At 42.0% G+C, this 26,016-nt stretch overlaps 1 protein-coding gene across 1 annotated transcript; it reads left to right on the top strand.

Annotated features, from left to right (window-relative positions):
• The first annotated feature begins 3,246 nt into the window (after positions 1 to 3,246).
• LOC142559248 (uncharacterized) lies at positions 3,247 to 25,757 on the top strand. The gene is made up of 6 exons (XM_075670876.1): positions 3,247 to 3,404; positions 4,259 to 4,339; positions 10,420 to 10,604; positions 13,414 to 13,560; positions 21,879 to 21,950; positions 25,626 to 25,757. The coding sequence occupies exons 3-6, from the start codon at positions 10,542 to 10,544 to the stop codon at positions 25,755 to 25,757; spliced, it is 414 nt and encodes a 137-aa protein (XP_075526991.1). The 5' UTR covers positions 3,247 to 3,404; positions 4,259 to 4,339; positions 10,420 to 10,541.
• The last annotated feature ends 259 nt before the right edge of the window (positions 25,758 to 26,016 follow it).

Genomic DNA, 26,016 nt, shown 5'->3' with positions numbered 1-26,016 from the left:
CCTGTCAGGAATAGTCTCGTATAAAATATTTGTGGACCGATTGACCAGGTATGCCACCCCCAAACATACTAGATTATTTCGATCACTGCCAGAGTAGGTTGGCTGGCCTTTTTTCGTGTCACCAAGTTCATTAGAAGTTTAGGATACAGGGGTGCCTCTGAGGGTCTCCTCTCACCAAGCACTAGGTGCATGAAGGATGTATTAGCCTTACGACACTTGCCTACCCACAGGAGAGGAAAGAACGGGCGTTAAATTTGAAAACCTTGATCCTCCAACCTTGGTGATCTGGATTAACTGAGGTGACAAGACGAATGGGGATGAGGATGGCCACAGAAATGTTGATTGCCCTTGTGGCCAATCCTTGCATAATTGAGTGTTTGGTTCACGCTCCTCCACTAATGCACGAAATGATCTATCCAAGACGCGGTATTCAAGTTCAGGTTATTGGAAGATTAGCAGGAGACACGTAAACGATACAGAGTGATTGTTTTATGCAAATACATATTGGCCTTTGGTGGCAAAAAGGTTTCTCTTTAGAAATAATTTAGGTGAGTCGTGAACCATGACTTTGGCACAACCCCATCTACTTCGCAGAACTAGCGGTATACGAAAATCGAAACTGTTGAATACGAATTGAATATTTCCTGCTTTCTGACCCGCATTTAATTCGAGAATTTACTATTCGAGGTTGTCCAATATATAAGGTACATCCCTTATCGGGGTCTCGAAGGAGCGTCAACGACGGAAGTGGATAACCTCGGAATATTTCAGGAGGGCGCCTGTTTAGTGACCGCACCTGCCAGGTAGCCTCTGCTCAATAATTTTCAGGCAATGATAACAGTGCGTTGCGTTAAGGCGGCTCACATACGATTTATTTATGGTGGTATTGCACCAGTCTTCCATAAAACATTTAGAACAATAGTCGCAGTTTTAGTATCAAGCCTTTCTCTTTCAACAACTAGAACAATAAACATGTACCATGAGATGTGCTGTTGACTCGTTTCATTGCTGTTGTTTCTAAATAAAAGTTGTTGGTTTTTATTGTTCCAAGCCCCTCAGTTGTGCTGACGTCTGGTTGCATTTGTAGTTGCATAAAAATACCTTCTTTTAGCCGACTGGACCGAACATAATCAATATCTCCCTTGTTGTCTTGGTAACGTGAAAATGTTTGATATTAGTTAGTACTTTTCTTCACATTAGTGCGTGCCGTTTTAATCGAAAATTTAAACATTGAAAATCGCAGGACATAATTTCTCGTCACAATATTTTCTCACTTATTGCGCCAGAACATCACCATCCTATTTTTTAGCCACACAAGAAATAAAAATTGTGCGTTAAAAACTGTTACCGTGGTGAGATATGTAAATGTTCGCCAACATATCACCTGAGACGATGGAGATGGACGTTTGCGTGTTTCTGTGGTACACTAGATAACTGATTTAAGAGATGAATATGACCAATAATGTCAGCTTCCACATGATGTACTTACAAAGTCTACTGCAAGAGGGACGTTATTCCAAACAAACTCCAATTCACATTTTGTTCTTTTAACCTACTTCATCCTACCGGGGCCCATTCCAGTCAGGTAGTTGGGCAGTGTTAGCTTTGCTTCAATTTCGTTCAGTGCCTACTTGGTTGCCATATAAACACTGGTATTCTGGTGAATGAGAATTTTCCCGTTAAACACACATCTAGGGATATCGCAAGAAGCGTTGCTTGTGTTCTTCATGATGATGACGCTTTTGCATACATTGGCGCATGCCCAAGATGAGGGCGGCACAGTGGCTCATGCCCACAATAGGCGATTGGCCATGAAGTCGCCAGTATATATTTTCACAACGTCAGCTTCTCTTTGAGACGATCACCGCGTGTTGATGATCGTAATCTCCATACTAGGTCATACACCCACCACGAAACATCAGCCAAGAAGCGTGTCCACGTGTTGATTATTATAGTGAATTCCATACTACGGCGCACACCTATAGAAGAGGATCAGCCGAACAGCCTATTCATTTGTTTATTACGATGATATTATTCATATAATGGCACAGTCTCAAGAGAAGGGATCGGACCAAAATCGGATAGTACATATCGTGCATAGAAATATCTCTTTGAGAGGACCGCCGAGTGTTGATGATGATTACGATTTGTATGGTATGAGCAACACATGGATGGTGCAAGAAGCTTATCCACATATTGAGTATGAGGATGTCCATACTATGGGCGTTACCCAGTAAGCGCCATCCACCAAGAAGTGGTCAGCAAATTTAAAATTATCAAGAATATATGAACACATGTATAACAATATAAAGTTTGTCATAGTGCATAGCGCGGATGAGCGAGAGCACATGCTAGTGCAAGTTTTCAATGCGCCAAAAACGAGGAATCAAAATCGTCAAATTTATGAGATTTATGTTAACGGCTTCATGAAAGCTTAGCTTCACATAAATTTTGATATGTGCGTTGTACATGCATATTTTTGGTTTTTATGTGTCGCATTAATGTGTTCTGACAATACGCAAGCATTAAATTTTGCAAAGACCTTAGATCGTCAGAATGTACGCCTTGTCAATAAAGTTTAATGAAGTTTAGCAGTGTTTTTACGTTTGCTGGACATATAAACCCTGTGACCGGTAACCTAGGGCAAAGATATATGTGTGCGTACCTCACCCCCTTAACGGAGATGTTAACTTCACTGCACAGATGAATGAGGGAAAAGAAACTCGAAACTTAACCTACGTTTTATTTGACTACAGCTTTCGTGACCATTTTGTGTGGTAGATATGTAATAACTGCAAAAAGCAGACAAAAGCTCTAAAATGTATTTATGTATATCTATGTTCAAACAATAATCTGTACTATCACCTTCTCTATACTTACGTGTCTTGCAGAATATTTTCTAAGGCTATATAGACGACGTTTTGTAGATGCCTTAAATAAATACATATATGCCTTTATATTGTGCGCAACACACCGGTATGGTTACGTCCATGTAGACATGCAACGCTTTGAAAATGCGTCCTTTGCGCGCCTCTCAAAACTATTATAGACGTGGGGAAGAAGTTGCTTGGGGACGTCTTGAATTGCTGTAGTTTTACTTTATTTTCGCTAGTCCCAAACGTCTATAAAACGTCTTGTGTTAAGTCGGTCAGCGACGTTTGTCATTACGTCCAGAAATTTATGTTAATATTTTTTAAGGGTTCGCTTGAGTAAATATTTGAATGAATGTTCTTGCCTTACAGCCCAGCTAATAAAGGAATCGCTTAACGCCAGCGGTGATCCTTGCCAGGACTTCTATTCATACGTTTGCAGCCAGTGGGAGAGCTCTCACCAATCTGAAATTACTAAGGGAAGCTATGATGTTAATCAGGAGATTGGTAAAGGGATACCGGAAAAGCTAAGCTGTAAGTGGTTCTTTATTTAAATCATGTCAGTCATTGTTGAACACTTATATCAAGTGTTCAACGAGGAGCGCTTTAGATTAACTGAGTGATTTATGGCTTCATTTGACATTGGTTCTTAAAATAAAACAAATTCTTTTGTGTTTGTTTCGAACACTGAGTATTGAGAACACCATGAAATCATTCTTCAAGGTCAATCAACGAAAACGATAGTGCCTTCTTAGTTTGCTAACATAAAATATACACGTGAATTCTCGCAATACAACTTTTGCATTCTTGTTTTAGTGTAGTTAAATGAATGTGCATATTGAGATTAAAAACTTAGAAATATGAATAGCACTATTGCTAACCTACAAGTATAATAACAATTAGGCATTTTGTGGTAAAGGTAATGTTTTGCTGCAGGAAGTGCGTTCTTGAGTTTTCTTTCTGTCGCTTTTTTATCACATTGGATACACAGTGAAACTGACACCAGTGCTAATATTCACCTGTTTACCCTGCTCTGTCATCCCTAGGGCGCATGTATGCTTCGTTTAAATGCTTTGGTGAAATGTATGCTTTACTAAATAATATGCATTGATTAGGATGTGCTCTTGAGTTTGTTGTTTAAACTGCTCTTGTCGTGGTGTGTGCGACATATACGTCCATATCAAATAGGTTGAATTTTTAATACAGGTTTCGCAGCCTATCTTTAATTATGTATATGTCATTATGCATCCTGATATTTCCGCTGGCTACATTCGCACATCCATTACGCCTGGAAGTTTTTGCTCCAGCGGCAACAAGTGTTGTTATATGATGCTACATTGATGTGCAGGGGATGCGTACTTAAAACACCAATACACCTTTGTTTACAGATGTTCTTGGAAACAGAAGCCTGGTTGAGTATAACCAAACTATAATAGACAAGGTGACAGCAACGTACAATGCGTGTTTAGGTAAGTTGGGTTATTATGCGAAGGCCGAACTAATGAATGCACACATATGCTCTTTTGCATTATGTAAATGGAAGAATAAATTGCCTGATGACGGCAATGCACAGGCCCACGGCACAAGGCTGGCTGCATTGCATCACACTACGCTAAGCTGGATCAGGTTTATTCGGGTTGTTTTTATTAACAGCTTCATAGGTGTGCAGCAATAGTTGAGGCAAATTGCCGAACTTGGTACAAGCGTTCGAAATCAATAGTGCAAATCTGATGGAGAGATACACATTTAAAATAAATGGGTCATAACAAACTGCATAATGTGTATATCGAACTTGAAGCAGTCTCTGCGAACGTAACCACTTGCGTGTTGCGTAGGCAACATGAAGAAATTTTTTGTGTGCAGTCCAGTGGCTACGGTGGGTTCACGTAGACGCGGACGCTGCGTTTCTTTTTCGACCATGTGGCTTGCTCGGCGGATTGGTGAGCTGGAAGTGATTTATCAAGATAACAACAAGCAGCAGCAAGTCTTAATATTTTAAAATGTTGATATTTAACATGACGGTGCGCGAACATTAATGAAAGTTCACTGAAGCATGTCTGCAAATTATCGAGCCATCGAGAACAAAATGCTTAAGGACGCTTGGAAGCAGCAGATGGCAGTGACAAAATTAGCGCATTCTATGAAAACAAGCTTTCTATAAAAAAATATATCCCTCCTGTTTTCCACTGGAGAAAACAAAGGGCATGAAACGAGCGCACAGTGCTCGAAATTCCTTTCTTGCAGGGGGGTTATGGTACTTGAATTTACTAGTGTATTGAGCCATTACTGCGCATAAACCACCTTGTTTGATCCGCATTATACTCTATTGAAACATTGAAACAGGAATATTACCAGCCATGATTCATGTGGCTAAAGTAGGACATATCACAGGTTTCCCCAACACAATTTTTCCAACACAACACTGATGTGTTTGAAGCTCTGGAGCCAACTCAACAGAAATACATCTCATTTGACCTGTACCACTAACTAAAATTTTGCAGAAATACTGCTGTCTGAAAAGTTTCAATTGGTGCTCTATCAGCTGCAGTTAAATTTTCACTTAAGATCAGTGGTTACATAAAGACACCGTTTCTCATGGGCGCTGCACTGTAAGAGTAGTGCACTAAACAAATTGTATTTGCGGTCAGAGTGCATGGATTACAAGGTAGCCCCGCCATACCGTCTGCCTTCGAGTAAAGTCATTCGAAATGATCGAACCTTTGTTAAATCATAAAGCAGTAAAGTTGTATGCTAATACCCTCGACAAAATTCACGTTGGTATACAAATGTCTGCAGAATGTCTATACACAGAAGTGTATAGGGTTACACAGTTATACTTTTGTAAACTGAAGTCTGTGGAATGTGTATAGACAGATAGTCTAAATACATTTGCTTATAGACATTTTATAGACTTCAGTCTACAAAAATGGAACTATATAGAGCAGTTCTACTTTTGTAGACTGAAATGGATAATTAAAAACTGAAATTACGGGGTTTTACGTTCGAAAAGCACTTTCTGATTATGAGGCATGCCATAATGGAGGACTCCGGAAATTTCGACCATCTGGGGTTCTTTAACGTGCACCTAAATCTAAGTACGCCGGTGTTTTCGCATTTTGCCCCCATCTATGGGCGCCCGCCGTGGCCGGGATTCGATCCCGCAACCTCGTGCTCAGCAGGCCAACAGCATAGCCTCTAAGCAACCACGGCGGGTCAAAAATCTATAAAATGTTTATAAGCCAATGTCTATAGACTATCTATAGACATTTGGCTATAGAGATTCCATAGACTTCAGTATACAAGAATAGAAGCTATAGAGTATTCCTTTTTAGATTGAAGTCTATAAAATGTCTATAGACTATCTATACACACTTGTCTATGGACATTCTATAGACTTCAGTGTGCAAAAGTACAACTGTATATTTTTATACACTTTTCTCTATAGATATTCGGCAGACATTTGTCTACAAACTTGAATTTAATTAATCTTTAGAGTCTGCAGAGTGTCTATAGACTGAGAAATTTTATAGACTAGTCTACAAAAAGCGTAAGGTCATAAGTCCATAGGCTGTCTGTACACTATTCCTGCAAATCAGTCTAAGAAATCCATAGACTTTAGCCTTACACTATTTGTCGATTATTGTTTATACAACGTGTCCGAGATGACATACGTTCAGTGAAGCTGTTAAACGAAGAATAATGTAAAGAAAGACGCTGGAGTAAGATACGGATCTGACCTGTAGGTCATTTTATAATAGTATATCTAGCACCGTGTTCTTTTTATATCTTTTATTTTTACTGTTCAGATTGCCTAAAATAGTCGGGATCAACACCCTGCGTTTTAACTATATAAACCACATTTTGCCAACTATGTTTCGAATACATATGAACACTCGTTGCTGGGGTTCTTAATAAGCAGTCTATTAGAAATGTCTACAAAAATGTACTCCGTCCAGCACGCATCTGGGAACATACCCAGGGAACTGTACATAGAAAATCATGCATGGGGGTGGAAGTATTCAATAAATCTGAAACGCATGCAGCCTTTATGCCGTAATCTTTACGCAAGACTGCATGAGTATTTGTGCACGAGCACATTTAGGAACTATTACAGTTGCATGCAATGCATCCACTTGAACAAAATCTGCTAGTTATCTGCTATCTACAAGTTAGCTTACATCTTTGTTTACATATGGCGGCAAACATTTTTGAATGTATATTATTTATGTTCACGTGTTGCTTCTCATCTGTACTTGTGCATTAATGTCGATAGCCTAATAATGCTCCTGAACGAGTTGCACTTACATAGGTTGCATAAACAGAAAAAAAATGAAGCGATTCCACAAGTGCTCAATCATTCAGTGCATAAAAGAAAAGTACACAAATATTGAATCAAGTGTTTTTATTGCACGATATATTAATTTTCTTAAAATACAGGTCTTACGCTATGATTGAAAGAAAATATGTGCAGATTTACAGACTACTTCCCTTTGGCAAGCAAGGCTGCCAGGCCGGCCTTGACCTTCGTGTCATATGTTCCCAAGATGCTGCCAGTGTATGTTGCGAATATATAGATGCAACAATGTGAGGCAAAAATAAAAATTGTATATTCTTTGTGTGTTCATTAGGCAGCTAAATATATTTACTCAAACCATTATAAGTCAGTATTCAATGCGGTTTAAGCATCACTAATGGCTGCTTGTCAATACAAATTAGCATTATTATGTAGTGTTTAATTTTATGGCATGATGAACAATTAAACACTCCCAACTACTGCTGGTGGTACAGCAGCAGTATGTTGCTTTTAAGACAAGTTCATATATGGCGCATTATTATAATCATCCCAAGTGATCTCTATATGAGTTGCTGAAACAAGGTTACCGAGTTGCACTGTCTGTGCATTTTTCGGCTCGTAATAAATATGTCCGCGCAGAATGATATCCACAGGAGAGTGACTGCAGGATTGACAGTATCATGCTAAGGAATGTAATTTGTTTTCCTTATTACACATATAAATGTCTTTCTCATACTCCTAAATGAATGGGTCATTGGCCATAGCTTCAACAGAAGGTAGATGGATTGATTGGATTGATATGTTCACTAAGTTTGTTACAGATAATGAGGCCTCTTGGGCATGCTAACACGGTCGCAAGTATATCACATGAGCACCCGAAATACCACGCGAACACTTTCTGTGTCATGGAACGACCGATATGCACCTTTTGGAAAACCAAACTAAATCTATAGCTCAAATGTATACTATCACAGTAAAATATTTAAGGTGATCTCAAACATGAGTAGTTTTTCTAGGGTTTCGAGGTTCAGGACATTTAGTTAACGCAAAAATAATTGAGTAAGAAATGTCATGTCAGTATGTATCACTTTCATTATTTTTTTCAATAAATGGGACCAATTTGTCCGAATTTCTTTTGAGTTGAAACGTTTTAAGATATATATTTATTTGAGAAACTATCTTGAAACCGTGTATGTCATGTAACAAGGCAGCATACCTATGTTGACATGTTAAAATTCCCCGAACTTTCTCCCTGGCAATCTATGACCCCCGCAGCTTAAGTGCAATAAAAAAATATTGTGGGTTAATGCTTGCTAATTACTGCTAGTCCATAATATGTAGATAAAAGGAATAGCACGTCATTCACTTCACATGCAATATTGGATGCAACTGAATTGAATTATCTGTTTAATAAAGTTGAGAAGGGCTTTGGTAAGTTCGTAATTCATGCCAACACGAACACAGCACGGACGACAAGGACACAGAAAGACACGCACGTAAAGCAAATGCAGCAATGTGAGGGAAAAATATTCAATCAGTTATTTTTACGTGTCATTAGTAGCTTTATATATTATTTGCTCTCATGACTTATGTCTCTAGTTAACTTGGCTAACCTCTGACTAAAGAGTGCATGCCAATATCAATCTGTACCATTATCATTATGATAAGCGCTACACTATGATAAGTGTTACACTATGATAAGCGTATCATAAGAAGCCATCAAACACTGACACCAAGGACAACATAGGGGAAATTACTTACGCTTAATAAATGAAACAAAGAAACGATAAATTAATGGAAATTAAAGTGGATGAAAAAACAACTTGCCGCAGGTGGGAACGGAACCCACAACCTTCGCATTTCGCGCGCGACGTTCTACCAATTGAGCTACCGCGGTGCCGTTTTCCCACCCACTTTCTTGGGTATTTATGTGTCCTTGTAGAACCCTGGAGTGTTAGCCAGCGCCGGCACTCACAGACCTTGGCGGCGGTCGTGGAACGTCCTTCATGCCGCAGACGTCACGAGAACGTGATCTTATTGGGTGAAGGCAACTGGTCAATAAACCCACATATGCTACCTAAAGGCACCAATGTTGCCGGATTCGGGACCTTCGTTATGTAATCAACGAGAAGAAAGGGGGTTAACCGAGGGGCCCAATATTTATTAGTCATATCATAAGAAGCCATCAAAAACTGACACCAAGGACAACATAGGGGAAATTACTTGTGCCTAATAAGTAAAATAAAGAAACGATAAATTAATGGAAATGAAAGTGGATGAAAAATCAACTTGCCGCAGGTGTGGAACGATCCCACAACCTTCGCATCGCGAAGGCATGCCGAGCTTGTGACATATCTTGCGAACCAGTTGGCGGCGGCGACGGAAGTAGCAGCGTAGTTCTGTACCATAGAAGGTTGTAGGTTCGGTTCCCACCTGCGGCAAGTTGTTTGTTCATCCGCTTTAATCCTCAGGAAAGCGGGGGAGGAGGCTACACTGAAAGCACGAGGCGGGAAGTGGAGGTAGAGTGGAGGGGCAACGGCCTGCGCATGCGCTGAGTCTGCATCTGAGTCTGCCACTGCATCTGCACGCTCGCTGGTGATGTCATCTGCGCTTCCGACGGGGACAGCAGGGTGGCATGAGGTGGGGAGGGCTACGCTCGTCCACAGCGGCAGCTGCTGAGGCCAGTCCTCTATACCAGCGTCTGTGACGGGAATCACTGCTTCGCCAAGGACCGATGCCTAGCGGCTACGAGTAAGGCTCGATGTGACGCTCTCTTAGGTGTTGTCGCCGCTGACACTGGTGGCATCATTTCACCACGACGAAGGGGCGCTCTAGTTGGTGGAACCAAAGCGTGTGAAGAAAACCACAGTGCCGTTGCAAGACGGGCTGTGCCGCGATGGTGGCTACGATATAGCGTCGAGCAGTGCGCGTCGTCTGCACGGAAACAAAGCGCTGCATGAGCTGCGTGGCGTCTTTTAGGAGTCACGGCCAGACGCAACCCACGCGCTTCCGCTCGCGATCGGCCGCACTTCGCTTCCTTTGCAATGTGCCGCATGAGACAGATTGTCCGCGCCAACTACACTACTCACAGCGTTCTCTTCCTAATATAAACCGTCTATCCACATGATCATGATGTGAAATATTGACACGCAAAATGAAAACACGTATAGGGCAGCGCTCAAATTTTGTATTAGGAAGTATCGTAATCGTCAGTGAATTTTTTTCTGAAGAGTCACCGAAGAACTTTATTTACAGAACTACCAGATCATCCTAGTGCTTTGATTAAAGTGCTGAATGAATCTGGATTTAATGCCTGGCCGGTTCTCACCGAACATAACATCTTTAACTCGAGCAACTGTACAGAGTTACTTCGCCATATGAACATGTCTGAAATTCTCCATGTGCACCATGTTTATTGGGACGGCCTGACTTCCCCAAGGGTGAGTTATCTAGTATTCAGGCGAAATTTATGTCTCAATGCGTTTAGCATGCGCACAAAACATGTACTTTAATATGTTTTCTTAAGACTCCTAACGTTCGATGTACGAGAAAGGAACTTTCGAAGCATGTTCATTATGGCTGGTTGATACAGTTAACTTATTAATATTACAACCTAAAAACAAAGAAAATACTGGAGGGAGTATTGTTATGTCCTACATTGGCTCAGTGCAGATTGGCAGTTGCCAACTTTATCTTGGTTGTCTTGCATATAATGCGACGTCCCTTCAAAACTAAGCCTTTCTCATATTGTCGGCTAGGTGGTTGGTGACGCCTGATGTACAACCTAGTGTCCACCTGCTGGACCTTGTGTCCACCTGGTGAACCTTGTGTCCACCAGCCCTTGTGAACCTTGTGTCCACCAGCCCAGCATGGACATGCAGGGATGGTGGTCTGAGTCAGGTTATGAGGTTGGAAGTGGTAGGTTAATCCGGTAATTATGAGGGCTTGCACTATTCGGAGTACATATTTTTCTTGGAATCCTTGTCGGCGGTTTGTAAGGCACTTTATCAATAGCGCTACTTGGGTGATTTGTTGGCAGAGTATGTGTAGGCTATATGAGCCCTTCCCGATGTATTGTATGTGAAGGCCTAGCACACGTAGTCTGTCTACCTTTGGAATAAGGATGCTATTCAGATGCAATGTGATTGTTGATGGAATATCCGCCTTATTGCGTTTTTTGAATACAAGCAGGAGCTCCGACTTCTGAGGTGCGCAGGTGAGCCTTCCGGTGTTGCATACCCTTGTACTTTATTTACTGCTTCCTGTAGTGCGTCTTCAATGGCGCCGTCCGACCCTGTGGTCACCCAGATTGTTACATCATCGGCGTACAGGGCGTGCTGCACGTTCGGAAATTTGTTGAGGAGCAGTGGCAGCTGTGCCATCGCCATTTTGAACAGGGTGGCTGAGAAAACCGAACCCTGGGTAGTTCCTCTGCCAGAAAGCTGTTTGATATCTGACCGAATTAGCCTATTAAGTTTGCCCAGCCCCAAATTTAAGTTGGCCACGTGCAAATTTCAAGTTGACCCACCCTCAAATTTCAGTTTAGCCCACCCAGAATTTTAGTTGGCCCTTATCCAAATTTGAAGTCAGCCCATCCCCAATTGTAAGTTCGCTTAGCTCCAAATTTATGTTCGCCCACCCCAAAATTTTAGTTGCGGATGCTCAAAGTTCGATTTGACCCACCCCCAAATTTAAGTTAACCAACCCCCAAATTTCAAGTCGCCCACCCCCAAATATCAAGATGGCCCACCAAATTTAAATTGACCCACCGCAAATTTCAAGTTGGCCCATCCCAAATTTAAGTAGGCCCACCCTCAAATTTAAGAAGGCCCACCGAAAATTTCAGTGGGCCCACCTCGAAATATCCGGTTGACCCACCCCTATATTCAAGTTGACTCAACCATAAACTTCAGTAGCCCACCCCTACTAAAATCTTGCCCATGCATTTTCCATGAAGCCCTATATATCCGCATGGGTATTTGATCCATTCTCTTTGTTTAAATTGTTCCTTATTGCTTACACAACTACCTATCGTCTGCATTTACACTTAAGCTTCCTTGCTCCTATGTAAATACATGTAAAAGGAGAATTCGTTTTTCTCGGCAACCACTGCACCAAATTTGACGAGGTTTGTAGCATTTAAAAGACAAACTTAAAATCTTGTGACTGTTGGTTTCAAATTTTCGAGTTGGGTCGTCAATTGTTTATTAAAAATTGGCAAAAACCGAAAATTTTCAAGAAACGAAACTATCAAGTTTACAACTCTGTAACTCAACCACTGAAAATGACAATACAACTCTGTGAATTGCATCTAATAGTACATCTAAAGCGGACAAAATTGGTATGTTACACATGAATATAAAAAAAATTTAATCATAGGGAAATACAACTTTTGCAAAACCGTTGTAACCAACGTAACAAATTCACGTAAGATGTAAAATGACATATTGAATTTGTCCGCTTTGAATGATCTAATGGATGCCGTTTACAGAACCGCGATATCAGTTCTTGATGCAGAGCTATGAATTTGTAAACTTCGTGCTTCGATTTTTTTTTCAAATGGTGAAATATTTGAAAATTGTTTTTAGAAAATTCAGGCCCTAAATCGAAATTCCGCTTTCAACAGTCACTAGAATTTAACTTTCTCTTTCAAATGCAACACATTTTATCAAAATCGGTGCAGGAGTTATCTCACAAAAACATTTGTGCGTTTTACATGTATTTGAATAGGCCGCGTCGGTGTTGGGCCCGAGCTAAAGCTTCCTCTTTAGCATTCTTGCGCATATGCAAGGCATTACCGTTTTCGTGTGATGAGCCTTGTGCACTCGCCAAAGAATAATTGCGCAATAAATCTAATTTTACTAAGCTTTTCGTTATATAATATGTTTTTGTATATCCTTCCTACTGTATAAGTTTTCAGATGGAGACTGTGCCCGTTCTGAATAACATAAAGAAACCTATCCAATATCCGAGTAGCAATCAACAACAGTATCACATTGTTAAAGGAAAAGGCTCATAGTTCCATGGCGGAAAACCTAACTGATCAATTAATGCAACTCAAAGAGAATGTTGTGCTAACGAAATGAATACATAGCAGAAATAACAAAAGATAATGAGCACAGACCCGCAAAGTCGTATTGTAAGAAAAGTATTCGTTTGCTTTATGCCTATTTTTAAACACTAGTTTTACTAAGTTGGTATGTTACATATTGTTTTTATGCAGATCTTTCTTACTATTAAATTTTTCAGCTTGAGGCCACGCCCGTTCTAATAAAGATCAAAGAGATGTCCAATATCACAGCACTCATAAACAACACTATCAAACTATTAAACCCAGAAATTGACACTTCAACGCTTCAAAACCTGACTAATACATTGGCGGAATTCTCGAAGACTGTGAGTACGCAAATTTTTACTAATTCAATAGTCATACTAACCTTATGCTCGTGAAGTGGTCCCTGCTGACTACCAGACCACGCCGTTGTATTCCTACGCCGCAAATTGCACGAACATTCGTCACTAATGGTTCGTGTCTGTCTTAGTAAACTGCCGTCTGCGTAAACTCATCCGGGGCCTGTATTACATCATATTGTCACGTGGTAGTGACGTTAAAGAACACAGTAGCAATACTGTGAAAGACGAAGCTAGCTCTTATTGGGCGAACCTGTGCCCACAAAAAACAGGCTACCCTTAAAGCAGCACGATAGCGGCGGACACAGTTAGCGATCGTCGAAAATCTGATCAGCGGGTCAAGCCCGTCGGCTTTTATACATCACTCGGCGAATGTTCCATAGTAATCCCATGGACCCGCGGGTCTTCCACAAAATTCTACGCTATTCGCGTCCTGCATACATGCATTCAGAGTACACAAGGTGCGGTGACAGACATCGGATGGAATCATCGATAACATTCCAGAAAATTCGGATACATGCAGGCGCGTCCTGCGCTGTACGATAACATTTGTTAGGTGGTGAAACGTGGTCGCCCGATAAAGATAATCAAGTACACGCGTCAATATCTCATCAGCTGCGAGTATTTATAGGACATCCCACATAGACAAAATTCCTAAATCAGTCAAAACATGTTTTGGAGTTTTCGAAGTCAGAACCACGATAGAATAAGCATGAGTCACGTCGCAGTGGGGAACTCCGGAATAATTTTGAGCACATGGGGTTCTTGAGCCTGCACCTAAATCTTTTAAAGGAACGTTTACCATTTACTTAGCTGGTTCATTCAGTCTTTCCCGAAGAAAAATTCGAAGATGATACAGGGACTTTGCCGCCGACCAAAGACGGCGCGCGAAACTTATCAAAGAAGGAGCGCTATACCTTCATCCAAGAATGACCATGGAAGTGCTTCTTACTTTAATTGAACACTTTCTGATCGCGTCATGCTTCTAACGAAGAGGGAGATCCGGTGACGACATGGGCCGTGTAATATTTTCTGTAGAGAGTTTTAGCAGAGCTGTGCTGCCCGTGCCTAACGCGTTGCCGTCGATATTCCCGTTCCGGTGGTTGCCAACAGCATTTCTACTATGCCGTAGTTGCCGTTTACTTTGCTTGTCTATCGGAAATACGCTGATAATACTTTCTCATAACACCCGTTATCAACATATACCAGTTTGCAGAAAGTTCGCCTAGAAAAGGGACAGGCAGGAAACTCATTTCTTGGATACGTCAACATGAAGTCGTGTGCAGTGCTCTTGACTGAGAAACTTACCTGGTTTCATAAAATATTGTGTGATCGTCAGAAGAGAGCAAAACATGGTGGGAATGAAAAAAAAGTCTTCCAATATTTCAGTGAAAACAAAAGCTGCGCTGATTTAGTGGTTTCATTTATTTTAGCGTGATAGGAATTTCCAAGTATAGCGTAGCATGACGAGGAAAAGCGAATTTCTTGGAGTCAAAGTAATAAGGAACAGAAAAATAACACGAGAATTGCAATATATCTTCATTGGAATACAAAGCAAATAATATAATGAAGAAGCTCTGGTCAAAATAAATATATGAAAAGCAATGTGAATAATGCATACTTAATGCACTCAGAATGCACAAAAACAAAGAAAGGCAGAATTGTAGTTATAACAGAAATAATGACATTTTCTCAAATGAAAAGAAATATTAAAGGGCGAAAGTACAGGTAACAAGAAATATATATAAATGGAGCAGTCGTCACGCCTTAGTAGTGGGTCATGGCCCTATGAACGGAAATCCCGTTCTGCATTCTCGATGGGAATGACGCGTACAGGTACTTAATGAAACTGTGTTCAATTTGTAGGCGCACCTATTTTTCTTCTACAATGCTCCATAGCTCATCAGCGCATGAACTGTGTTATGCTCTTTTGCAGAGCCTAGCTTTCATTCTGCCCCATACGGTTTCAATGATGTTAATCAAACATACAATTCTTTGTATAATTTAATTTTAAATATTTGAATAACTTGATTGAGTTAATTTATTAACTCATTTCTTAATCAATTAGACCTAAGTTGGAATATGCATGCATACTTTGCGATCCGTACACAAAATCTAATATCAATAGTTTTTTAAAGGAAAATGAGACATCCAACCGATTCTAGCAATTGCTATGAAGGAAACCCACACGGGTTCCTCGAAAGAAAAGCCTCGCGGTTCAAGGAAAATTCGTCCTGGCTTGGGACTCGAACACGGGACCACCGCCTTTACGGGGCAGCCGCTCTGCCATCCGAGCTAATCAGACAGCTAGCAGATGGGAGGGCGAAGTCGAATTTGTCAACAACTCGAAGCAAAGGCAAGAGTTTGACGTAATAGTTCTGCGGAAACCCGCAAGATGGAGACAAGTAATTAATTAAGGGAAAATGAGACATCCACCTAATAATTGCAGCAATTGCTACAAAGGAAACCCACAAGGCTTCCTCAAAAGAAAAGCCTCGCAGATTAAAAGTTTTTCCGGGTCCGAGACTCGAAGCAGGGACCACCGCCTTTCCGGGGCAACCGCTCTACCATCTGAGCTAACCAAGCAGCTAGCTTGATGGCAGGGCGAACTCGAATTTGTCAACAACTCGAAGCAAAAGGCAAGAGTTTGACGTAATAGTTCTGCGGAAACCCGCAAGATTGAGAGAAGAAATTAATTAAGGGAACATGAGACATCCACCCATCTGTAGCAATTGCTACGCGGCTTCCTGGTCCCATTTTTCCTTAATTATTTACTTCTCTCCACCATACGGGTTTCCTCAGAACAATTATGTCTAATATCAATAGTCTTGATAGAATTCAGAGAAAAGTGGTCTGATTTATGTTCAACAAATTTTGAAGATCTGATTCGCCGACCGAACTTAAGAAAATTTACAACATTCAACCACTTGAGCTTAGAAGAAAGAAACAGAGACTTGAATTCCTTAACCTACTTCCCACTAGCGATTTATTCCTTGACCCATCTGCATATTCATCGCAGTTATCGACCAGAACTACAGACTACCGCAGACATGGTGCATCAACCCCTTACTTTGCCAGAACGAACACACGTTTTGTTTTTTTCCTCGAACTGTAACCGAATGGAATTATATAACTGAATCAACATAATGTTGTAATTTTATGGTTTGTGTTTGTTTTGTCATTCTTATTTTTATTATGTGTACCATATTTCGCCCTCCTTGCTCGGATGACTTGTCCGCAGAATGAAATAAATAAATAAATAAATAAATAAATAAATAAATAAATAAATAAATAAATACCCTTCGGTGAACCACCTGAGACACCGCACCCCTCGCATGTTCAGGAGCTCCTCAACAAGCTTTGTAGTGTGCGCAGGTGAGAGGTTTTGTTGCAATAGGAAGTCTCCTTCTGGAAAAAATCCGTCCACCATGTAAGGGATTATGACATAATCAAGGATGTCGCAATACCTTGGCGATGTATGTGATTCTTCAACGCTGTTCAAAACGCCAAGTTCATCTCTGGACATCGCGCCTCAAACATCGACAGCGGTGCGGCCGCTCGATGCGACTTCCTGCACGTAAAGGCGGTCGTAGCAAGAGTTGGCAGGGCGCCAAACTCATTACTTTTGGTTCCAGCGCGTTCTGAAGGCAGGCTCACAGTAAAAAAGTACTTACAGTTTTCCAGTCGTGAGTGGCCGAGGAGACTGGTTCGCTCGCGAAGACGCGAAGACGTCTTGTTCGTCTCGAAGAGCCGCGGCTTCAGGGCCTCGACTTGACTGTTAAGTTTTCCTTCCGCTGGTCGTCTTCTTATTGTCGACACGCTTGCAGACACAGCAGCGGCAGCACCGATCTCCTTGGCAGTGCCGAAGGGGCTTGCCTGCGCGGCGGAGAGGATATCCATGTCCTGGGCAGCAGTCGTTGCACGAGGGTGCCGTTTATGAGGAGCATCGCTGATGCGGCCTTGATCCCTATAAGCTCTGATGATGCGATTGACAGTCTTCTTTGACCTCCCCGTCACCTCTGCTATTTGGCGTTGAGTATACTGTTTCAGGAGCAGTTCAACTATTTGCAGGCGCTCAGTGTTTGGCACTCGGGACATTTTCCGAAGTGAAGAAAATATTTGTGTTTCATTGTACGCACAACACGCAGCCACTTTCACGCAATAGGATGCGCGGTGCCATCAGTCCGGAATACCCCATTAAATAAAATGAAGCTAACACAAAGACCTAGGCTAAACATCACTTGTTTTGTGAAGCTGGACTTGTCGAGCGCGAAGTTTGGGCGTCAAGCCACGGCGGCATTTATCATTTTCGACGCTGATATCACCACAGTGAATGAAAAACGAGGAAGGGGGTGAAAGCAAGCAAGTGGAGGCGATGGGCATCGCAGGAACCGCCAAACACTCCACTAAGTACTCAAAAACATGTCATTATTGGCCCCACTGTACAACCTTACAGTGCGCTTGGCCATCCGCTCCCGCGGTGCAGCTCATACTGAACGCGGTGTACATGATTGTTTCGCATTTCGGCCCTATTAGAATGCAACTACCATGGTCAGCAAAGAGCTCGCGACCTCGAACTCAAGATAGCGTTTACTCAACCAGTGGGTGACTCATGTGGGTAAATAAACGAGCAATATTTCTGCTAGTTATTTCATGGGCATTCGCCGTTTCTTCCAACCTTCTAAACCAATGTTCACTATCATAGAAATCTCCGAGTCATGCGAATTTTAGACCATGAATATTGTACATACTCTGATACAATTCGGAAATACTGTGTAAAATTTGTCGTGAAATTTGATCTTGTATCATTGAAAGATTAAACAATGATCACGCTATTTTCTTTAAAAAGAAAGATATATCTAAAGAAGGATGAGGAAGACACGCTGGAAGTGCGCGCAACGGTGGTCGTTGCGGTAGAAGCCCTCCTGGCGTGCTGCGAAGCTGCCAGGACATAACGAACGCTGTAATTTGCCTTTTCTGCTCGAGCAGTGCAGTCGCAAGTGTAGTCAGTGCGTAGCTGGGCAATGGTCAGAAGAACTCTATAGAAAGGCAAAGGTAAATCTCCTCCATGCAGAATAAAAAAGGCAGAGTTGCTACCGGTGTCATGGCACCGGGAATACCAAAGGTGACAAAAGGTAGGACAGTGTCCCAGCTCGTGATGATCAGGCGAAACGTGTGATAGGCGGTATCAATACTACGATTCAGACATTTGGTAAGGGGATCGTTTTAGAGTGGTGCGCAGTCGCAAGTTTCTGTGCAGTGGCATAACAACAGAGGAAGTCTGACGAGGATCACAGTGGTGTGAAAGACGTCTTGCATAAAGAATTCAGCGCCATTCCAAGCATAACTGGAAGGATGAGGTCTTGATGTGGCGTAACGGGTTGAATAAACCCTGTATCAATTAATCGCCAGCAGTGGTTAGATGAAGAGGCCGAAAATCTCGAGGCCAACACGGGAATATTGCTTGCTGTGCATGCCAGTAAACTCGAATTATCCGCTATGAAGAAAAACTGGCCTTTCCCAGCGTAGACAAAACTCTAAGGCAGCAACTAACAACGTTGTGTTGTAGAGACCAGGAATGAAAAAAAATCACAGACGATTACGATGTTCCCTAATGCGAAATTTGAGCGCTGACTGCGACATTATTTACGTCCAGGACGTGCCTACGAAGCTGATAACGTCGCGCATGTCATTATTTCATAGCAGATAGTGCTTTTCACCTGCAGTGCTGGGTAGTACCGAAGATACATGTATCTTGTATCTGTATCATGATACGTCTGGCAAGACGTGTATCAGTATCTCTATTTCCGATTCGTAAAATGGTGTATCGTGTATCTTAAGATACAAGATAGTGCTATCTTACCGTACGAAACCGTACGAAACTATTGCCCTAGGCTGAACTCAGCTGTCAAGCTGGTACTGCTACCACCACGCGATCTGAACACCACTGATAAATGGGCCTTTAAGGAAATAAACTGACCTGACCTGACATGAATAAAACTAACTAAAGGCAACGACATCCCATTATGTTTCTGTCAGAGCGCTCCAGCGAGAGCAGGCGATGAGGTGCGTGAGTCCGTGTTGGTGGAACCGAGTACCGTGCTGGTGCTCGCACGGTCTTGACAAAAACAAGCCCGCGAGTGTCTACTCGGCGCCGACCTTTCTTTTTTTTTGTTTTTTTGTTTTTAGTTGCGTCAGTGCCATGACACTTGCTCGTCGCCACCGTACAGTGCCGCGTACGCCAATGCGTGCGGTCTGTTTCCAGCAAATTCAAATGCAGCTATAGTGTCGGTATCGAAGATTCTCTTGCGTGGTGCTTTGTTACAAAATCTGAAGAATGCAAGAACGGGGTTGCCTTGCGTCTAGTGGCTTTCACACATAAGTGATTTGAAGGGTCTTGTAGATTTAAGTTTGACTTTTGTGAACCAAGGCGTAGATGGCGCTACTTTAGTCTTATGCATAACGCAACTACTTTGTGTACCTGATTGTTGCTCGCAAGTACCGAAAGCAATTCTTAGGACTACGTTGCATGCGCATACCGTAAAACGTTTACGGACAAGTTGCAGGGCGTGTTCAGCACCCTGTGCGCAATATTCGGCTTGTTCAATCGCATGAGCTATCGTGCGATAGCTTTGGGGTTTATGAACCTGTTGATGCTCTAGTGGAGCACTGACTATGAACTGTCCTCCACTTCTTCCACCACGCTGTCACCCTCTATCCCAGTGGCGGCTGCGGAAGAGGTATACCGCTGCGGCTTTCGAGTCAGGCGTTGGCGTCGCTGGAGAAAACACACGTATGACGAGTCGCGTGCACAACTGAAGCCCTGTACTACTGCGGGGAGCCTTGTGGTGCTGCTTTAGAGGTGCTAGATGAATATTCTCACCAGAAAATATCCTCACTGCAGCAAGTACACGCGTTCAAGCGCATGACTCATTCGATCGCATGATCGCATGACTCATTCACAAACTTTCCAGTGGACTAAGCGGCATTGTAGTTGAACAAAAACTTTGAATTTCGCTCATAATTCTGATCCCTTGATGTAGCATACATGTAACTTTTTTCGACAAGACAAATCTCATTATTTCACTCAAGCGCTTTATTTCACTAATGAGCTGCATCACACTCTCAATTCTTGCGATCGTGAAGCATGCTTTGCACTATATTTTTGGAAGTAAATCTTATTAGAGTTTTTGAATGCAAAATATTATGCGTGTTTAGGCTAGCATGGGGCTATTTCTGTTCAACGCACTTGCAGACCACGATGAACACTGTGAAAACATCTTTTTGTCAGCGTAAAAATAAAAAATAAGGTATGGTAAATAACACAGGGAAGCCTGTGAGCATTTTATTGCTGCTGTGTACACGAGCCCGTTTTTTTTCTTTTGGGGTTAGCGCTCCGGCTACTTATTTGGCCAAGGACCATCAAACACAAACTTCTCAATTTTCTTGTTTTAGTTTTAGATACGTATGTGGTACCTACAGAACATATTATTTGTGTGGTGGGGCACTTGAAAAAGACAGCCGCCGGCTTCTCTAGCCGCCCTCTCATCCTCTCTGTCTGTGGTGGTGGCGAGAGAGGAGGATCGCGTTTGCATTCCACCTCAGTGCTCGCGCCACGGGAGACAGCGCACGTATGAGGAATCCCTCTATATATGTAGGCGTGCTGTACTACCATTACACATGTGCTGTTTAACGGCTCTTTTCTCTGCGGAATCACGCCATGAAACAAGAAGAAATACTTAAACTTCGTCACTGCAACAAATAAGGATGTTCAAGCGTATAATTAAAAAACTAGAAAGAATACCTCTCTAGAAGTCTGGCTATTGTTTTAACAATGACAATCATGGGCGATAATTTCCGTGCAACTTTATTATTATTCCTTCCAAAAAATAATTTGAATGCATTTGTGTGGTTTAACAAATGACTAATTTTTATTTTAGCAATCCACGAAAGTATCCAAGCCAATTCTAGACATAATAAGTGTGTACTTGTGCAGTAGAGTTAACATGTGAAGCTGTAATTCCGATTGAGCAATTATTTATTAGCAATTTACTAGTCGGAGCAGTGGCACCGATGCTTTCGACAAAGACGATGGCCTTAGAACTGCTTATATCATATCGACCAATTCCAGATGTGTTAAATAAGTTTGTTTATTCCTTCCAAAGTAACAATTGCTGCAGTTGTAGGAGTGAAACATTAAAATCACGGTGAATGTGTTGTACAAAGTACCATCTTGGCGGTTTGTTTTTATCCCATTGAAGGCATCTTTACTATACCATGTTTTATCGTTGTAATATTTGCAGCTGTCGAAGAAGGCCGGAGAGGGTGGGATTGTAACCTACAATATATCAAACCTGGAAGCAACATATCCCAATGTGAGTCACGCTTTATCCCGAATAATCGGCTTAACCTGATAAAAAAATAACATCGACGGTGCCACATCACGACACACATTGCAGCGATGCTATATTTATGCTAGATAAGCGTTGCGTTTTGCTTTTCACTTTTTCATAATTAAGTACAAAAAATACTTTTTTCGAATATCTCTGCCTGATTTGATAAATGCTTTAAATGTGCCGTCTTTTATTATTATACCATTTTTAACACTGAAACAATCAATGCATCGTATAACACATTGAAAACTGCAAAGCTCCGTGATGAATGCAGGTTCTGCACACTTAGTAAAGCACAACGCAGACATCTATGAGCAAACCTTTTGACATTATCTCACAATGGCCACAAATTAGGAACAAATTTGTTAGAAATTATTCCGGCCGGTGGTTAGTTTATCTTTTGAGGTTGATTAGTCAACAGCGCTGCCACGAGTAAGAAATCTGACCACTCAAACACAGTAATAAAATATCTGCATTCAGGAATTTCAGTACAAGAAAGATTTATTAATCTCATATTGAATGTCATTACAGTATTGAGACATCGACTTTGTTTGCTTCTGTTACAGTGACTTTTGTTCATTCGTACTCTTTCCGCTTCACTTTTGGTATGTTTGCGTAGGCTGTTTATAATACTCGGTGTTCACTTCAACTAACATCGAGGCACAACTGAGAGGAAGCCTCCTTCCTGGAAAATACGAAACAATTGAAACCGATTTAACAGAATTTTAGTAAGTCTGATACCAAATTCTAGGTATTGTACACAATGTCTACTTGGTAATGCATTTAAATAACACTTAGGGTGGCCGCCCCTAAGCACGGCCGGGGCCGCGCAAATGTGTGGCGCCCTGGAGAGCGCGAACTCTCAGAAACGCGTCATGCGTCACTGCCGAGAAGCGCGCGCCTGGTTTTTCGAGAACAAGAAGCGCGGCGCGTCGGTGCCTTCGAACGCTTAGAATTATTGCCTCTCTTGCCGTACACTCCGTGGCACCTACTCAGTTAAACAAGTTGGCAAGAGGGCCATTGAAGAGCGGCACATACCCAGTGAAATCATGGCGCAGCTCGTTAAAGCGTTGGTGTAAAAGGCGTTCATTAAAAGTGGCCCATGCCCAGTGCATTTGTTGCACAGCCTGCTAATGTGTCGGGCTCCTGAACTTGAGGAACCCTTGAGGCGGGTCCGCTTCAGCTCAGAATCGGCGAAATTTGAGGGATCCTTTTTCGTCATTGTACAGGCGGCACATTTCTAGTGGCACATACCTATTTACGCAAGTTCACGTCAAAGCCCTTACTTGCAGAACGACACACATATAGTGGCCCATACCCAGTGACTCAAGTTGGCATCAAAGAGTTTCATTTAGGATCCGCACATGCCGAGTGGCACATACCTAGCAATTCAAGTCGGCGTCAGAGAGTTTCATCGAACGGCGGTGCATACCCAGCCCCGCATCTACGGTGACATATGTCATCGTGAAAGAGCATCGTTGAAAACAGGCACGTATGGACATAGTCAGTGGCCAAGCTGATCCGATGGCTGGTTTCGAACCCTGTTATTTCAGCACGGCAGCCTGATGCGCTAACTATTTGACCGCGGAATACCCAGTGACCCAGGTAGACGGGAAAAAGGTTAGCTAGAAACATACAAACAAAATAGACAGACAGACAGACAGACAGACAGACAGACAGACAGACAGATGTATAGAAATATGGATAGATATACAGATAGATAGATAGATAGATAGATAGATAGATAGATAGATAGATAGATAGATATATAGATAGATAGCCTCCGGAAAGTGCGTAATGTCCACCATGAATGTCCACGCATTAAAACGTGGTGCATTGACATGATGCTTCGACGTAGTGCACCATGCGTCGTCGTAACCGACAGAAGAAGGGTTTACTTGTACAGTCCCGCAATGCAGCCGCAAAAGTCACTCCATAACAACTTCCTACGACCCGCAGACGAATGGCCTCATGGAGCACCTAAATAAAACAAACCAATAAAACAGCGCTAACACATGCGACCACAAAGTAACAAGGACGAGACACAAGCGCTGACTGTCAACTGAGTTTTATTGACGGAAGACGGACACCTTGTATAAGGCGAAAGGCTGAGGTGAAGTGGAAGGGAGCCATACAATCGGGCAAGAATGACACCGCGCATTGAAGAACGTACGTGCAGGCAATCAACAGAAACAATACAGAAAAAGGGAAGAGACACTAAAACACAACTAATTCAGCATTCGGCTGCTTGTAAGAATTCAAGCTCTGCAGCAAATAGCGATACTGAGGGGGTGCTTACGCACTTGCTGCCATATTTATGCGCAACGCTTCCAAACCGATCGCGCCGTCTTGTCGGTACTCTTACTGATAACCTTTGTTTCTCCCAACCGAGCATCGCCTCCTCTGCATTTAATTACGTGCGCGACCAAATGTGCGTACTCGTTCTTTAAGTCACTTAAATTTCGGGCACGGTCCCCCAAGCGGTCATTGATGCAGCGGCCGGTTGGGCCGACACTCCTGTGGAACTCTTGTCAAACGGCTTGTCATGTTTTACCTGACAACTTTCGTTCTTTATTTGTCAAATCAGGTATGCTCCAATAAGTATGCTCCAAGAAGGGCCACAGAAGCCACAGATTTAGCATCAGGTTCCCTTTCCTAAAGCGCGGGTGAGCACCTGGTTTAGCAGTGTTTCAGAGCAACATGCCGTGGATCGCTCGTCACATAACTGCGAAAACCTGTGATGACAAAGTGCGGTAGCACGAGCAGAGGTAATGTTAGGTGGAGAGCCTTCGGAGGCAGCGAGGAACAATGTGAATATGCTATACGGACATATTGGGATTAACGCCAACCACACGCTAATTTCACAGATGGTTCTGCTTACAATAATCATTCTGGTAACGCTAGCTTCGGTCAGCTTCTGGCAACGCCTACTTTGCTTTAGAAATCAAATGTAGCTAATGCTTCTTGCCGCGCCTTATTAGATTGGGCCTGTCAGTATAATTCGCCAGCATAAGTTAACACGTGCACGAAACAGAAACACTTAACTGTGCTCTCTTACCGTCATGTCTTAGGGTAGTCCATTTGCCTGTCAACTTTTTCTTTCTTCTAGTTGTCCTGACATTGCTTCTATGCAATGATTTTACTTTATTTTGATACAATACAGTCATTCGTCTTGTCATCCAACTTTGACCGAAGGTCCATGTGCCGTCTGCGGCTATGGGACTTCTTTTTTATATTTAATGTCTGTCGAAACATATAACCACTTTGAGAGGCAATAAATTAAGAAAAAAAAACGCGAAATTGAAAAGATATGTAACCACTCAAGGGCAGCTTTGTTTCAAGCTGTATTACTTTTATTTTAGTTTTTAGTGCAAATTTGCTCTCAATACGAAATTTTCGTAATTATGTGTCTATTGTACAAGAAAATGAGAGTGTTTGTGAAAATCATTATTATTTCACGTGGCTCTGAATGCAAAGCTCCAGCAGGTCCTCTATTTAATTATTTTCAAATGTACGCGTACACATCGTGAAATTAAATGACTTTTTATTTCTGACTCGATAACATGATGTATTTGGAATATTTCTTGATTGGGTCGCCTAGTGAATGCCGTGCGCGGCTTGAGAAATAAAAAAAAATATTTTTTTTATTCTTCCTAGGTTCCCATATCTGACTTACTGGGGAGAGAACTTGGAAAGGTCAACGTCACATTGAATGATACAGATACGCTTAGTGTGTTTCATTCTTACTACGGAGATTTAAATAACATTTTAGGCACTGCCGACCCGTAAGCATCAATTTGCATATTGCATGATATTTTGCTCGTCATTCTAGTGGATAGACTCAGTTTTGCGTTATACGTGATAGGTCACTGTGATAGGCGATGCGTTAGCGCCTCAGGGCACCTGTCAACTCTATGTGGTATCCTGGTATAGTAGCGGCGATAACATTGTTCAAGCATACTGTAAATGCGTACCGTGCAAGAACATATAGTTATTATGAATGCCGTAAGTATCAGAATCTTACAGCGTTCCACATCGCCGATGCATC

The sequence above is a fragment of the Dermacentor variabilis genome, chromosome 10 (genome assembly GCF_050947875.1).
Source record: "Dermacentor variabilis isolate Ectoservices chromosome 10, ASM5094787v1, whole genome shotgun sequence".
NCBI classification, from domain to species: domain Eukaryota; kingdom Metazoa; phylum Arthropoda; class Arachnida; order Ixodida; family Ixodidae; genus Dermacentor; species Dermacentor variabilis.
Note: the sequence above shows the minus strand (reverse complement) of the source record. Positions and strands in the feature narration are given on the sequence as shown.

What these genes read in the sequence shown, in the direction of transcription:
- LOC142559248 (XM_075670876.1), top strand. Translation starts at nt 10,542, where the DNA reads ATGAACATGTCTGAAATTCTCCATGTGCACCATGTTTATTGGGACGGC. An exon ending in ACGGCCTGACTTCCCCAAGG is followed by an intron (nt 10,605 to 13,413) that starts GTGAGTTATCTA and finishes TAAATTTTTCAG; the next exon opens with CTTGAGGCCACGCCCGTTCT. An exon ending in TGGAAGCAACATATCCCAAT is followed by an intron (nt 21,951 to 25,625) that starts GTGAGTCACGCT and finishes TATTCTTCCTAG; the next exon opens with GTTCCCATATCTGACTTACT.